At 46.6% G+C, this 12,920-nt stretch overlaps 1 protein-coding gene across 4 annotated transcripts in view; it reads left to right on the top strand.

Annotated features, from left to right (window-relative positions):
* Positions 1–12,920, top strand: part of RSF1 (remodeling and spacing factor 1) — a 123,751-nt gene that overhangs the window by 94,397 nt on the left and 16,434 nt on the right. For all 4 annotated transcript variants that reach the window (XM_048840522.2, XM_048840515.2, XM_048840485.2 and 1 more), the window contains exons 14-15: positions 265–488; positions 5,321–5,512. In XM_048840522.2, coding sequence (XP_048696479.2) covers positions 265–488; positions 5,321–5,512 — 416 coding nt within the window. The remainder of the gene's footprint in view (positions 1–264; positions 489–5,320; positions 5,513–12,920) is intronic.

Raw genomic sequence — 12,920 nt, 5'->3', positions numbered from 1 at the left:
TATGCAGCAAGTGTTTAATTTCAGTGTTGTGTATGTTGATCTCAGCGTAAAGATTTGATGCCTCACATTAGTTTTGAGAAGATTCATTCATTTTTGTGAAACACTCTTAGGCTTTCCAAACAGAGAGAGAGAGAGAAATGTATTCTTGAAATAACATCTAAATTTATTATAAGCTATATTAAATATATCTAACTCCTATATGTTACAGTATTTTAGTCCATTTATTTCAAGTATCTCTCTTTTGGCTGTAATTTTTTTTAACAGATCTCAGGACGAGTTTGTTGTATCAGAGGAAAACCCAGATGAAAGTGAAGATGATCAGCTGTCAAACGAAGACAGTGATACAGAGTTCTGTGCCCGTAGACCCAAGCGACACCACTCCAGGCCAATGAGACAAAGCAGGCGGTTACGAAGAAAAACAGTCAAGAAAAAATATTCAGAGGATGATGAAGAGGAAGACTCTGAGGACAATTTAAGTAGGGAGTCTGGTAAGCTTAACTTTTGAAGAGTTAGCTGTTGTGTGTCAGAGAAGAGGGCCCAAGCAAAAGGACAGGTGGCTTACACACTCCTGAGTTCTAATCTTGGCCTGGACTTTGAACTTGGCTATATGGATTCAGTCAAGTCATATGTCATCTGTGTTTCTAAGGTTCTAGCTGTAAAAATAGGGCTATTGCTTTTGCAATAGAGGTGTTGTGGTAGTTAATTAGATGTCTCTGTGAGTTGCTTTGGAAATGAAAAGTGTCATGCAAGTACTGTTTTTTAATAATTATGTTCCTTATTTAAGGTTTTCACTTGGTCTGAGTGTTCTGTTCAAAATGCACAAAAGGAAATTAGTGTTGAGTGTTAGGTTCTTTGGGTCACATTCATTTTTAAATGGGTGCTTAAGTTGTGAGGGCAAAACAGGCAATTGTATGCAGAATTGGCAGATTCCTGATGTTTCATTTCCAGTTGCATCTCTTTGCGTATTTTGTGGGTGCCCAATATTTTGTTTAAACTTAGCAGGAAAAGTAGTTCAAAGAACTATTTCATTGTGTGTACTCAGAGATCTGCTAATGCCTCATGGAAAACTTTCAAAAGCCCACTGCTTAGAGAAACTCAATCCCTGATTTCTTAGGAGGGAAGAATAATTTCCTCAACGGCAGGAATTATTGTACTATGATCTATGTTAAAAAGAGGACAAAGTAAATTACAGTAGTGATCCCTTCAGACTTTATAATCTATGAATCTATGGTTTCGATATTTCTCGCTTTTGAACTTTAATTACTAGGGACACTTGCATGACAACAGCGTCTTTGTTCCTTGCCTTATACTGCCTGTTCCCCAATCAAAATCCATCCTCTGTCTGAAATACAGCTGACTGTGTGAAAATGATTCCTACACAGAGGAATAAGCAGTGGAAGCAGATGAACTAAGGGGAGAATATATTTTTTTCTTGCGTGTATTTGTCCTTACTAATCAAGAAGAAATAAATCAGAGACTAGGTAAATTTTGTCTCTTAATAATGTATTCTCATAGCATTCCATGAGGAGATAGCACTTTTCAGGAAGAGCTTTCTCAGGAGTGTCACTTACTTTGTAGGACTGGGCCCAAAACTACCTAATGCCATTGGGAGTTGAAGGCACCAGCACCTTGCAGGATTAGCTCATTGCAGGTATTGAATGGCCTTTTCACTATTGTATCCATCTTTCTGAAGTCAGCTGAGCTGCAGAATGAAATGGAAAGGAGTACTTGTGGCACCTTAGAGACTAACCAATTTATTTGAGCATAAGCTTTCGTGAGCTACAGCTCACTTCATCGGATGCATACTGTGGAAAGTATAGAAGATCTTTTTATATACACACAAAGCATGAAAAAATACCTCCTCCCACCCCACTCTCCTGCTGGTAATAGCTTATCTAAAGTGATCACTCTCCTTACAATGTATATGATAATCAAGGTGGGCCATTTCCAGCGCAAATCCAGGGTTTAACAAGAACGCCTGAGGGGGAGGGGTTAGGAAAAAACAAGGGGAAATAGGTTACCTTGCATAATGACTTAGCCACTCCCAGTCTCTATTCAAGCCTAAGTTAATTGTATCCAATTTGCAAATTTATTTCAATTCAACAGTTTCTCGCTGGAGTCTGGATTTGAAGTTTTTTTGTTGTAATATAGCAACTTTCATGTCTGTAATCGCGTGACCAGAGATATTGAAGTGTTCTCCGACTGGTTTATGAATGTTATAATTCTTGACATCTGATTTGTGTCCATTTATTTTTCATTGAATGGCTGGTCTCCAATGTGAGTTTTTATGTATGGGCAAATTAAGAAAGGTGTATGAGCTTAAAATGATTGTTCCGTAAGCTGTCTTCCTTTTCTGCATGCCACTAAGAGACCAACAATGAGTGTAAGAAAGAAATGGTTAGAGTCTGAACGTATACAGAGATTCATAGTGGAAATTGTGGTAGTCTGTGATTAATGAAAATATGACAGCAACTGATGCAGAAGCTAAAGGATCTGAAGTTATTACTAATCTACACCTTAATGCAGCTAAATACTTGGGAGCAGTTCCTAGTGGTCATGTGGCCATCACAAAAAATACCACCTTAATTAATATATGCACTAATGCTCTTGACAGCTGGAAGAGAGGTCAAAGGCTCAGTGTGCCTGGAAGTTGAGCTCCCTTCTTATCTCTGGAAGTGATTCCTCCATGGCAGCTTGATCATAGAATATTAGGGTTGGAAGAGACTTCAGGAGATCATCTAGTCCAATCCCCTGCTCAAAGCAGGACCAACACCAACTAAATCATCCCAGCCAGGGCTTTGTCAAGCCAGGCCTTAAAAACCTCTAAGGATGGAGATTCTACCACTTCCCTAGGTAACCCATTCCAGTGCTTCACCACCCTCCTAGTGAAATAATGTTTCCTAATATCCATTCTAGACCTCCCCCACTGCTGCTTGTTCTGTCATCTACCACCACTGAGAACAGCCTAGCTGCATCCTCTTTGGAACCACCCTTCAGGTAGTTGAAGGCTGCTGTCAAATCCCCCCTCACTCTTCTCTTCTGCAGACTAAATAACCCCAGTTCACTCAGCCTCTCCTCATAAGTCCTGTGCCCGAGCCCCCTAATCATTTTTCTTTTTGGACTCTCTCCAATTTGTCCACATCCCTTTTGTAGTGTGGGGCCCAAAACTGGACACACTACTCCAGATGTGGCCTCACCAGTGCCAAATAGAGGGGAATAATCACCCTGAATCTGCTGGCAATGCTCCTACTAATACAGCCCAATATACCGTTGGCTTTCTTGGCCACAGGGGCACACTGCTGACTCATATCCAGCTTCTCGTCCACTGTAATCCTCAGGTCGTTTTCTGCAGAACTGCTGCTTAGCCAGTCAGTCCCCAGCCTGTAGCAGTGCATGGGATTCTTCCTTCCTAAGTGCAGGACTCTGCCCTTCTCCTTGTTGAACCTCATCAGATTTCTTTTGGCCCAATCCTTCAATTTGTCTAGGTCACTCTGGACCCTATCCCAACCCTCCAGTCTGTCTGCCTCTCCCCCCAGCTTAGTGTCATTTGCGAACTTGCTGAGGGCGCAATTAATCCCATCATTGAGATCATTAATAAAGATGTTGAACAAAACCGGCTCCAGGACTGACCCCTGGAGAAGCTTGCACTGCTGCTGCCCATTATTCATCTGTTTTGTGGACAAATAAAGAACCTCAGTCTTCAAGGTTTTCAGTCCTGTTCCTTTCCACAAGGCAGTGTATATCTCTCTCTCTCTCTTCCCTCCTCACCACCTCCCCACCGCATGCGCAAAGGGTGGTGGCCTTAACTATATGTTCCTTTCCTTACCCCCACAAACTCTCTTTCTGGAGAGCCTGCCTCGCCTTACTTTGGTTCTAAAGAAATAACAAACACGGAGGGTTGCTTTTTTTCTTCTCCAGATTTGAGGTTTCTCATTGAGCTCTCTTGTTGACTTGCTCTCACCTTTTTCCTTAATGTTTTTGAGGGAAAAACACGGCTGTTTTAGTCTGAGTCATTTCAGTTAATAACACGACAGGGCAGCTTGTGATGCAAATGAAACAGGGCAGCCCGGGGGGGGGGGGGCAAGTGGGGCAGTTTGCCCCGGGCCCTGCAGGAGCCCCCACGAGAGGTTTCAGGGGCCCCCACGAGAGGTTTCGGCGGCACTTCGGCAGCGGGTCCTTCAGTGCCACCGAACACACGCAGAGTGAAGGACCCGCCTCCAAAGACCTGCCGCCGCTTCTTCTGCTCTGGGTCTTTGGCAGCGGGGGTCCTTCCGCTCCATGTCTTCAGCGAAGTGCCCCGAAGACCCGGAGCAGAAGGACCCCTGCTGCCAAAGACCCCAGGCCCCCTGAATCCTCTGGGTGGCCCTGGAATGAAAAGGCAGCATTAATACTGTAGAATAATGTTTTTGACATGGTTCAAAGAAAAAGTAGCTAAACATGATCCCGCTACCACAGTTATTTTCAGCTGCTGGAAAAAGTGGCTGACAAGCTAGACCTTAAAAAGGCACTAATTCTGCAGAAGTCTGGTGCACCGAGAACTAGGAACGACTGGGTTGGTTGTTATAAACACTCTCATCTGGTATTCCGACCAAATGTGTAGCTGCAGCTTTGAAACCTATAGGACTGATCTCCTTGTTGCTGACTTGAGAACAATTAATCTGTACTTTCCTACCATCAGTAGTATAGTCAAGGGTAAACTAAGGTACACAGAGTTTAGGCACTTCTCGTTTGGGGAATTGAGTTTATCCACTTCATTTTTTACCACTGCTTACAGTTCACTGTTATTCTGTCAATATCTTTCATGGACTTCGTCTAAAAATGCTTGCATATAATAAAATTAGAGTTAAATAAAAATCAAGGGCCAGAGGTATTTTCCAGTGGAGATTGAAATGAGATTGTATCATCAATTCAGTTTCAAGCAGGTTGTTCTAGTTGGCAGGAGCTGTAGAGGAGAAGTATGTTTCACACAAGTAGGGGTAAGATTGTATAGAAGGATACAAGGAAACCAATGCTAGAGGAGGGTGGGAGAGGTTTGTGAGAGTAACTGGAAAAATCCATAGTGGAATTTAAAAACTGACGGCAATTTCAAGCTGGAAATGAATGGGGAGCCAGTGGAGTAGTATGAGGCTGGACCCAGTCAAGATCACAACCTTCCCGTTAGAGGCTTAAAGATTGAGGTTTTCCTGTGACTAGAGTGGTTGATTTTGTTCACTCAAGGTTGCACTTTGTTTGAACAAACATACCTTTTGGAAATGTGACAGTGGGTCTGTGCATTTTCATTTTAACAGAATAAAGCGTATGGCTGTTTTCTTCTTTGCAGAAAGTGGTGATTACACAGATTACAGTGATGATGATTACCTGGAAACTAGGCGGAGAAGATCAAGGCGGAATCAAAAGAGACAAGTTAACTATAAGGAGGATTCAGAAAGCGATGGCTCACAGAAAAGTGTTCGATATGGAAAGGAGCTAAGACGACTTCATAAACGGAGGCTTCCCAGTTCAGACAGTGAAGGTAAAACAAGCACTCCACCATTTGCAGGAGCTGATGTGTGAGTGATAGTGGAAAGGGAGAAATACGGGGCATAAAGTGAACACAAGATTTGCATTTAGTCAGAGATACACAGAGAATTCTTTTCTGAGATCCTTGATATTTCCCAAAATCTAAATGTATCCTTGTGATGCACCCTATCAATTTATATAACAAGGCATTATTACTGCTATTTGTCAAATTTCCTGGTTTCCCTTATCTTGACTTCCTGGTGTGAAATTACTCCATCTGGTAGTTAAATGTTGGGATTGCAAAGGAGGAAATGCGGTTATTGTGGAGGACAGGAGTATTTGTCACACTTCAGTTGTGGTCATTAAAGATCCCACAGCCCTTTCGTAAGAGTAAGGGCGTTAACCCTGGTGTCCTGGTTGTATCCAAATTGAGTAATTTTGTTCTGTCCCCCTAAATATGCCTGTAGTTGTAATTAAAACTTTAATAGAATCATAGAAATGTAGAACTGGAAGAGACCTCGAGAGGTCATCTAGTCCAGTCCCCTGTGCTGAGGCAGAACCAAGTAAACCTAGACCATCCCTAACAGGTGTTTGTCCAACCTGTTCTTAAAAACCTCCAGTAATGGGGATTCCGCAACCTTGTTTAGCAGCCTATTCCAGAGTTTAACTACCCTTATAGTTAAAAATGTTTCCTAATATCTAACTCTGGCTGCAGATTAAACCCATTACTTCTTGTCCTACCTTCAGTCAACATGGAGACATGTCCTCTTTGTAACAGGTCTTAACATATGGGAAGACTCTTATCAGGTCCCCCCCTCAGTCTTCTTTTCTCATGACTAACCATGTCCAGTTTTTTTAACCTTTCATCATAGGCCGGGATTTCTAAACATTTTATCATTTTGTTGCGCTCCGCTGGACTCCCTCCACTTTGTCCACATCTTTCCTAAACTGTGGCGCCCAGAATTGGATCCAGTACTCTAGCTGGGGCCTCATCAGTGCTGAGTAGAGCAGAAGTTAACCTTCCATGTCTTTCATATGAGACACTCCTGTTAATACATGTTGGAATGGCATTAATCTTTCGTATCACATTGTTGACTCATATATTCATTTTGTCATCCACTCTGTAACCCCCAGATCCTTTTCAGCAGTGCTACCACCTAGCCAGTTATTCCTCTTTTTGTAGTTGTATGTTTGGTTTTTATTTTCTAAGGGTATGTCTTCACTACGTGCCAGATCGGCGGGCAGCGATCGATCCAGCGGCGATCAATTATCGCGTCTAGTCTAGATGCGATAAATTGACCCCTGAGCGCTCTCCCGTCGACTCCTGTACTCCGCCACTGCGAGAGGCACAGGCAGAGTCGACGGGGGAGCAGCAACAGTCGACTCACCGCGGTGAAGACACCATGGTAAGTCGATCTAAGTACGTTGACTTCAGCTACCTTATTTACGTAGCTGAAGTTGCATAAATTAGATCGATTTCCCTCTCCCGCCCCCAGTGTAGACCAGGGCTATGTGAAGTACTTTGCACTTGTCTTTATTAATTTTTATCTGGTTGATTTCAGAGTAATTTTTCTAATTTGTCAAGGTTGTTTTAAGTTTTTAGTCCTGTCATCCAAAGTGCTTGCAACCCCTCCTAGCTTGAGGTCTTTTGCAAATTTAATAAACATGCTCTCCATTTAATTATTGCAGTCATTAATGAAAATATTGAATAATACCAGACCCAGGACTGACCCATTGGACCCCATTAGATACATCCTCCCAGTCTGACAGTAAACCATTGATAACTACACATAGAGTACAGGCTTTCACGCTGTGGTACACCCACTTTTACAGTGATTTCATCTAGAACACATTTCCGTCGTTTGGTTATGAGAATGTCATGTGGAACTGTGGGACAAAAGCCTTTCTAAAATCAAGATTATACCATGTTTTCTGCTTCCCTGTATCCGTTAGGCCAGTAACCATATCAATGAAGGAAATTAGGTTTGTTTGGCAAGATTGGTTCTTCTTCGAGTACTTGCTCATGTTGATTCCAATTAGGTGTGTGCGCGTTTTTTAGGTGTGTGCGGAAGGTTTTCCCCCTAGCAGTACCTGTTGGGTCGGCTCAGGCACCTGGAGTTGCGCCTCCATGGTGCCGTACTTTGGGCCCCGCCGACCTGCCGCCATTTCAATTCCTACTTACTGCCTGCGACGGTTAGCTGGAAAGCTCATTTGCTCTTGCTTCGGCAAGCCTTCTCCCGAGTAGTCCTCAGAATGTCTTTCTGTAAATAGTTAAACCAGTTAGCTAGTAGCTGTAGTTAGTCAGTCATTATATAGCTAGATTCCAGTGGGGAATTATTCTGGGGGACCTCCCCCCCACTTCCCTACCCCACCCCCCGGTACTGGGGCATGCCCCGGTCCCCGTGGTTTAAACGCTGCAGAGCTTACAACAAGCCTATGCCTAGGAGCGGCCCCCACACTTCCTGCTTGAAGTACCTGGGGGAATCGCATCAGAAGGACCATTGCAAGGTCTCTAGGGGATTTTGCCCCAGGACTCAAAAAGAAAGCCACCAACGGTTGAAGATCCTTCTGATGGAGGCCGTCCTCCATCCCTACGTGGAACCGACTTCGGCCGAACTGATGCCTAGCACCTCAGCATTGGTGCGCAGTGCTCCGACGTCGACACGGGAAACTTTGGTACCGAGAAAGGACTGGGATAGAGACGCTCAGCACCAACAGAGCTCGCTGCACAGGGGCTCCATGCATGGCAGAGTGCAGCACCGTTCCCAATCCCCGGTGCCCCTCAAGAAAAAGAAGCTGTATCGGGGGTGCTCACCTACGCTGAGGCCGGGACAGAAGGACTCTGGCACAGTGGGACCCGCATTGGGCCACGTAAGTGCAGCACCACCTAGCCCGGCGCCGTTGACTCCTGCCCCAACAAGGGGTCAGTGGAGTCCAACTCCTCAGGACTCCCCTCCCCGGGAGAGTCACGGAGAGGCTTTGCAGCTGCCCACCACGCCAGAGATCTTTAAGGCAGAGAGAGAGCTCATCGCCTTCACAGCACTGCCTTCCCCGCCCAGGCAAGACAGGGCACCAAGCTCAAGGGAAATGGCACCCCCAAGACTCTTGGTGTCGTCCCGAGGCAAGCCAGTGATGGTACCACATCCATCACCATCATCTGGTCCACCAGTCCCAGGTACCTTCTGGCAACAGACCAGCAGGGAAGCCGCAATGGTCACCAATCTCCCAGCATGGCTCCACAGCACCGGTGGGCACTGCTCTCCCATGGTCCTCCCAGAGTGAGACCTCCCAATTGGATTCAGAGGTGGAATCCTTTGTGTCCAGTTGGACCCAGCACAGATCGGAGCGCAGACACTCAAGGTTGGACAGGGAGAGACAGCAATTTCGCCCGATGCCATGGCCCGTGCAATGGTGAGCTCCAGCCCAATGGCTGTTTTGGACCCCCTGAGCGTTTCATCAAAGCCAGGGATCCTATTCCAGGAGGTCAGTGTTGGTAGCTTCAGAAAACCATGCACCTCCCCCATCTCCCTTGGTGCAGGACCAGCCATCCCACACGCTACTGGTCACCACACAGGCCAGGAGCAAGAGCTGGTTCCAGGTAGAACCTCGTCATCTTCATCATCAGATGAGACAGTGGCTGGTACCTCCACAGCTCCTGGACTCGAGGACAGTAGGGTCCACCAGCAGCTCCTGAAGAGAGTGACCCAGAAGCTGGGGCTCCAGGTCGAGGAGGTCTCTGAGTCATCAGACCCCATGGTGGACATCCTGGACCCCTGAGGACCCTCCCAAGTTACCCTGCCGCTCATTAAAACCATACAAGATACCACAAGAATGCTGCTGCAAACCCCCGTCTCCCTGCCCCTGGTGGTGAAAAGGACAGAGAGGAAATATTTTGTTCCCTCTTAAGGGTTTGAACACTTTTATTCACACCCACCACCAGACTCGTGGCAAACGAATGAGAACGGCAAGGGCACCAAGGTCCATCACCTAAAGCCCGAGATGCAAAGAATCTGGACCACTTCGGGAGGAAAGTCTATTCTACCAGGGGGCCCCAGCTTTGGATTTCAAACCACCAGGTGATCCTTAGCAGATATAGCTTCAGTTCCTGCGGGGCTGTGTCAGAATTCACTGAGCTTCTGCCAGAAGAATCAGAGGCAGAGTTTTCCACCTTGGTGGAGGAGGGCAAACTTGTGGCACGGGCTCCGCTACAGGCAGCCCTAGATGTTGCCCATTCAGCCGCTTGGACCATGTCTTCAGTGGTGGCCATCTGGAGGAGCTCCTGGCTGCAGGCATCAGGGCTCCCGTATGAGGTCCAACAGACATCCAGAACCTCCCATTTGAGGGCTCGAGCCACTCTCAAGTCCCTGGGCCTCCCTATTCCATCTATGCAGCGGAGGCATATTAAGCCCCAGCCCCTGCCTTGATTCTACTAACAGACTTTGGTAGAATCAAGGCAGGGGCTGGGGCTTAAAATGCCTCCACTGCACAGATGGAATATGGTGGCCCAGGGACTTGAGAGTGGCTCTTGAGTCCTTAAGGCTATGAAGCCGCAAGTCCTCTGGTTCAAAATAAGCCTTTTGAAGGTGCGCCCAAGGGCGATGTACCAGTTCAGACACCGGATCCAACTTCCCATCCTTTTCGTGTCAGCTGTCTCACTTCTACCATGTGTGGGCCTGGATCACGTCAGATTGCTGGGTGCTCCGCACGGTACTCCCAGGGGAATTCTGTGCCCTGCGGGGGGCACAGAATGCATACCGTGCGCAGATTTCTTTGCTCCCCTCATTTTAATGCCCGGGCACGTTTGCTGGGAGCAGCCAGCAGCAGAGCGCAGATCACCCTGGAGGGGAGGAGGGAGGCTGGTCAAGGAGGTGGGGTTGGTGCCTGCCTGCATGTGGAATGAGTGAGCAACCAGACGCTCTCTGTCCCTCTGGTTGCTGTTGCTGCACCCTGGGCTTGGAGGGATAGGGCTGTGTGAAGCAGGCTCTGTCCCTAAGGCAGAGCAGAAATGTAACAACTAAACTGGCAGGCTGCTAATGTTCCCATTGTTAGTTAATTGTAGTCAATTAAGGCTCCTTTACTTTGCCAGGTGGGGTAAAGGAGCCTTGTTGTAAATGACAGTAAGGGAATCCTCAGCTAGGAAGGGCTGTGTGGGCTTTCTCGCTTTTTTTTCCCTCTGCCAGAGAGGCACAGGGGGGTCAGATTACAGCTCAGGATCTATTTTACTTACCCATTTTTAAAAATGCGGGACCGTGATTAGCAAAACTGTGTGACTTTCTTGTGTGAAAGTCTGAGCAATTTAAAGCGTCATTCTACTTTACAGAACACCAAACAACAAAATAAAAGTCATGTAATCTAAATGAAAATCCAGGATTATAACTGGAATGCAGGGTCTTGGTTACCAAGTATTTGTAACTTAATTTTCATGTGTTTAGGAAATGCTGAATGGTTAGTATGATTTTTTTTTTCTCTGTACGGTAGTTTAAATAAATTACCAAAATAAGTGAAACTGGTGTGATTATATGGCATTATTTTGACAAATAAAATTTGCAGAATTTTGGATTTTTTTGGTGCAGAATTCCCCCAGGAGTAGCATGGTAGAACTGGGATATTCTCTCCTGTTCAGCTCCCGGTCCTTGCCTTTGGCTTGTCAGCAGCACCTTGGGTGTTCACCAAGTGCTTGGCAGTTATGGCCACTTTTTTTGCGGAAGTGCCAGGTGCAGGCGTTTCCATACCTCGACAACCGGCTGATCCAGGACCACTCCAAAACACAAGTGGAGGCACATGTAAGCCTGATAAGAGCAACATTCAATGACCTTGGCCTTCTACTGAACATGCAGAAGTCAACCCTGTCCCCTGTTCAGAGGATAGAATTCATAGGGGCAGTGTTGGACTCAAGACAGGCCAGAGCATCTCTACCAGAGTCACGGTTTCAGACCCTTTGTGACATCATACAAGGTCTCAGACAATTCCCTACCACTACGGCAAGGAATTGCCTGAAGCTCCTCAGCCACGTGGCCGCCTGTACTTATGTAGTGCAGCATGCCAGACTGAGGCTCCAACCCCTTCAGGCGTTGCTAACCTAGGTTTATTGACCAAACGGGGACAGTCTAGACAAGGTAGTCACTCCTTCCCAACCAGTTCTTGAGTCTCTTCTGTGGTGGTTCAACCCGCAAGCTGTGTGTGCGGGCATTCCCTTCTGCAGACCTCAACCATCTCTTTCCCTGGTCACAGACATGTCAGGGATGGGGTGTGGAGCGCATCTGGGGGAGCTCAGGACTTCAAGCCTCTGATCCCACGCGAAGCTCTTACTTCACATCAACGTCAGGGAGCTGAGGGCAGTCCGTCTGGCATGCCAGACCTTCCAAGCTCACTTGGAGGGGAGATGTCATCAATCATGACAGACAGACAGCAATATTTTATATTAACAGACAGGAGGGAGCATGCTCATCTCCCTTGTGCCAGGAACAGTCCCTCAAACTGTGGGACTTCTGCATAGCCCACTCAATACACTTGGAGGCACCTTATCTTCCCGGAGTTTAAAACGAGTTGGCAGACTATCTCAGCAGGTCCTTTCACAACCACGAGTCGTCCATCCACCCAGTGTCATGAACACCATCTTCCAACAGTGGGGAATTTCCCTAGATAGACCTGTTCGTGACAGGACACACTACGAAGTGTCTGCTTCTTCCTGAGTCACGCCCTGGGCTCTATCACGGTCACATTCCTTCTTCCTTGGAAGGATCACTTCCTTTATACATTTCCACCCATTCCACTCGTTCACAAGGTGCTAATCAAGATTCGGAGGGAAGAAGCCTTGGTAATATTGATAGCTCCAGCCTGGCCCCATCAGCACTGGTATGTGTCTCTTCTAGAGCTGTCAGTGGAAACTCCGATCACTGTACCGCTGCTCCTGGACCTGATAACTCAGGACCATGGCCGTCTTCAGCACCCCAACCTCGAATCTCTCCATCTCATGGCTTGGAAGCTCTATGGCTAAACCCAATGGAGTTTGCTTGCCGTGTTCCAGTTAGGGAAGTCCTCCTTGGCAGTAAGAAACCATCCACTAGGGCCACCTACCTAGCCAAATGGAAGAGATTCACAATTTGGTCAGCGCAGAAACACGTCTCCTACACACTCAACAATACCTCTTATCTTGGACTGCCTTCTGCACCTGAAGCAGCAAGGGCTTTCTATTTCATCAATAAAAGTCCACTTGCCTGCCATTGCTGCGTTTCACCCAGGCGTGGCGGGCTAGTCGGTCTTTGCCAACCCAATATTTGGATGCTTTCTTAAACACTTAAGTACGACAACCGATCCCACCCTGGGACCTTAACCTGGTTCTTTCCAGACTAATGAGGCCCCCCTTTGAACCACTCGCGACATGCTCCTTGCTCTTATGTATCATCGAAGGTAGTGTTTCT

This window comes from Caretta caretta, chromosome 1, assembly GCF_965140235.1.
Source record: "Caretta caretta isolate rCarCar2 chromosome 1, rCarCar1.hap1, whole genome shotgun sequence".
NCBI lineage: Eukaryota > Metazoa > Chordata > Testudines > Cheloniidae > Caretta > Caretta caretta.
Note: the sequence above shows the minus strand (reverse complement) of the source record. Positions and strands in the feature narration are given on the sequence as shown.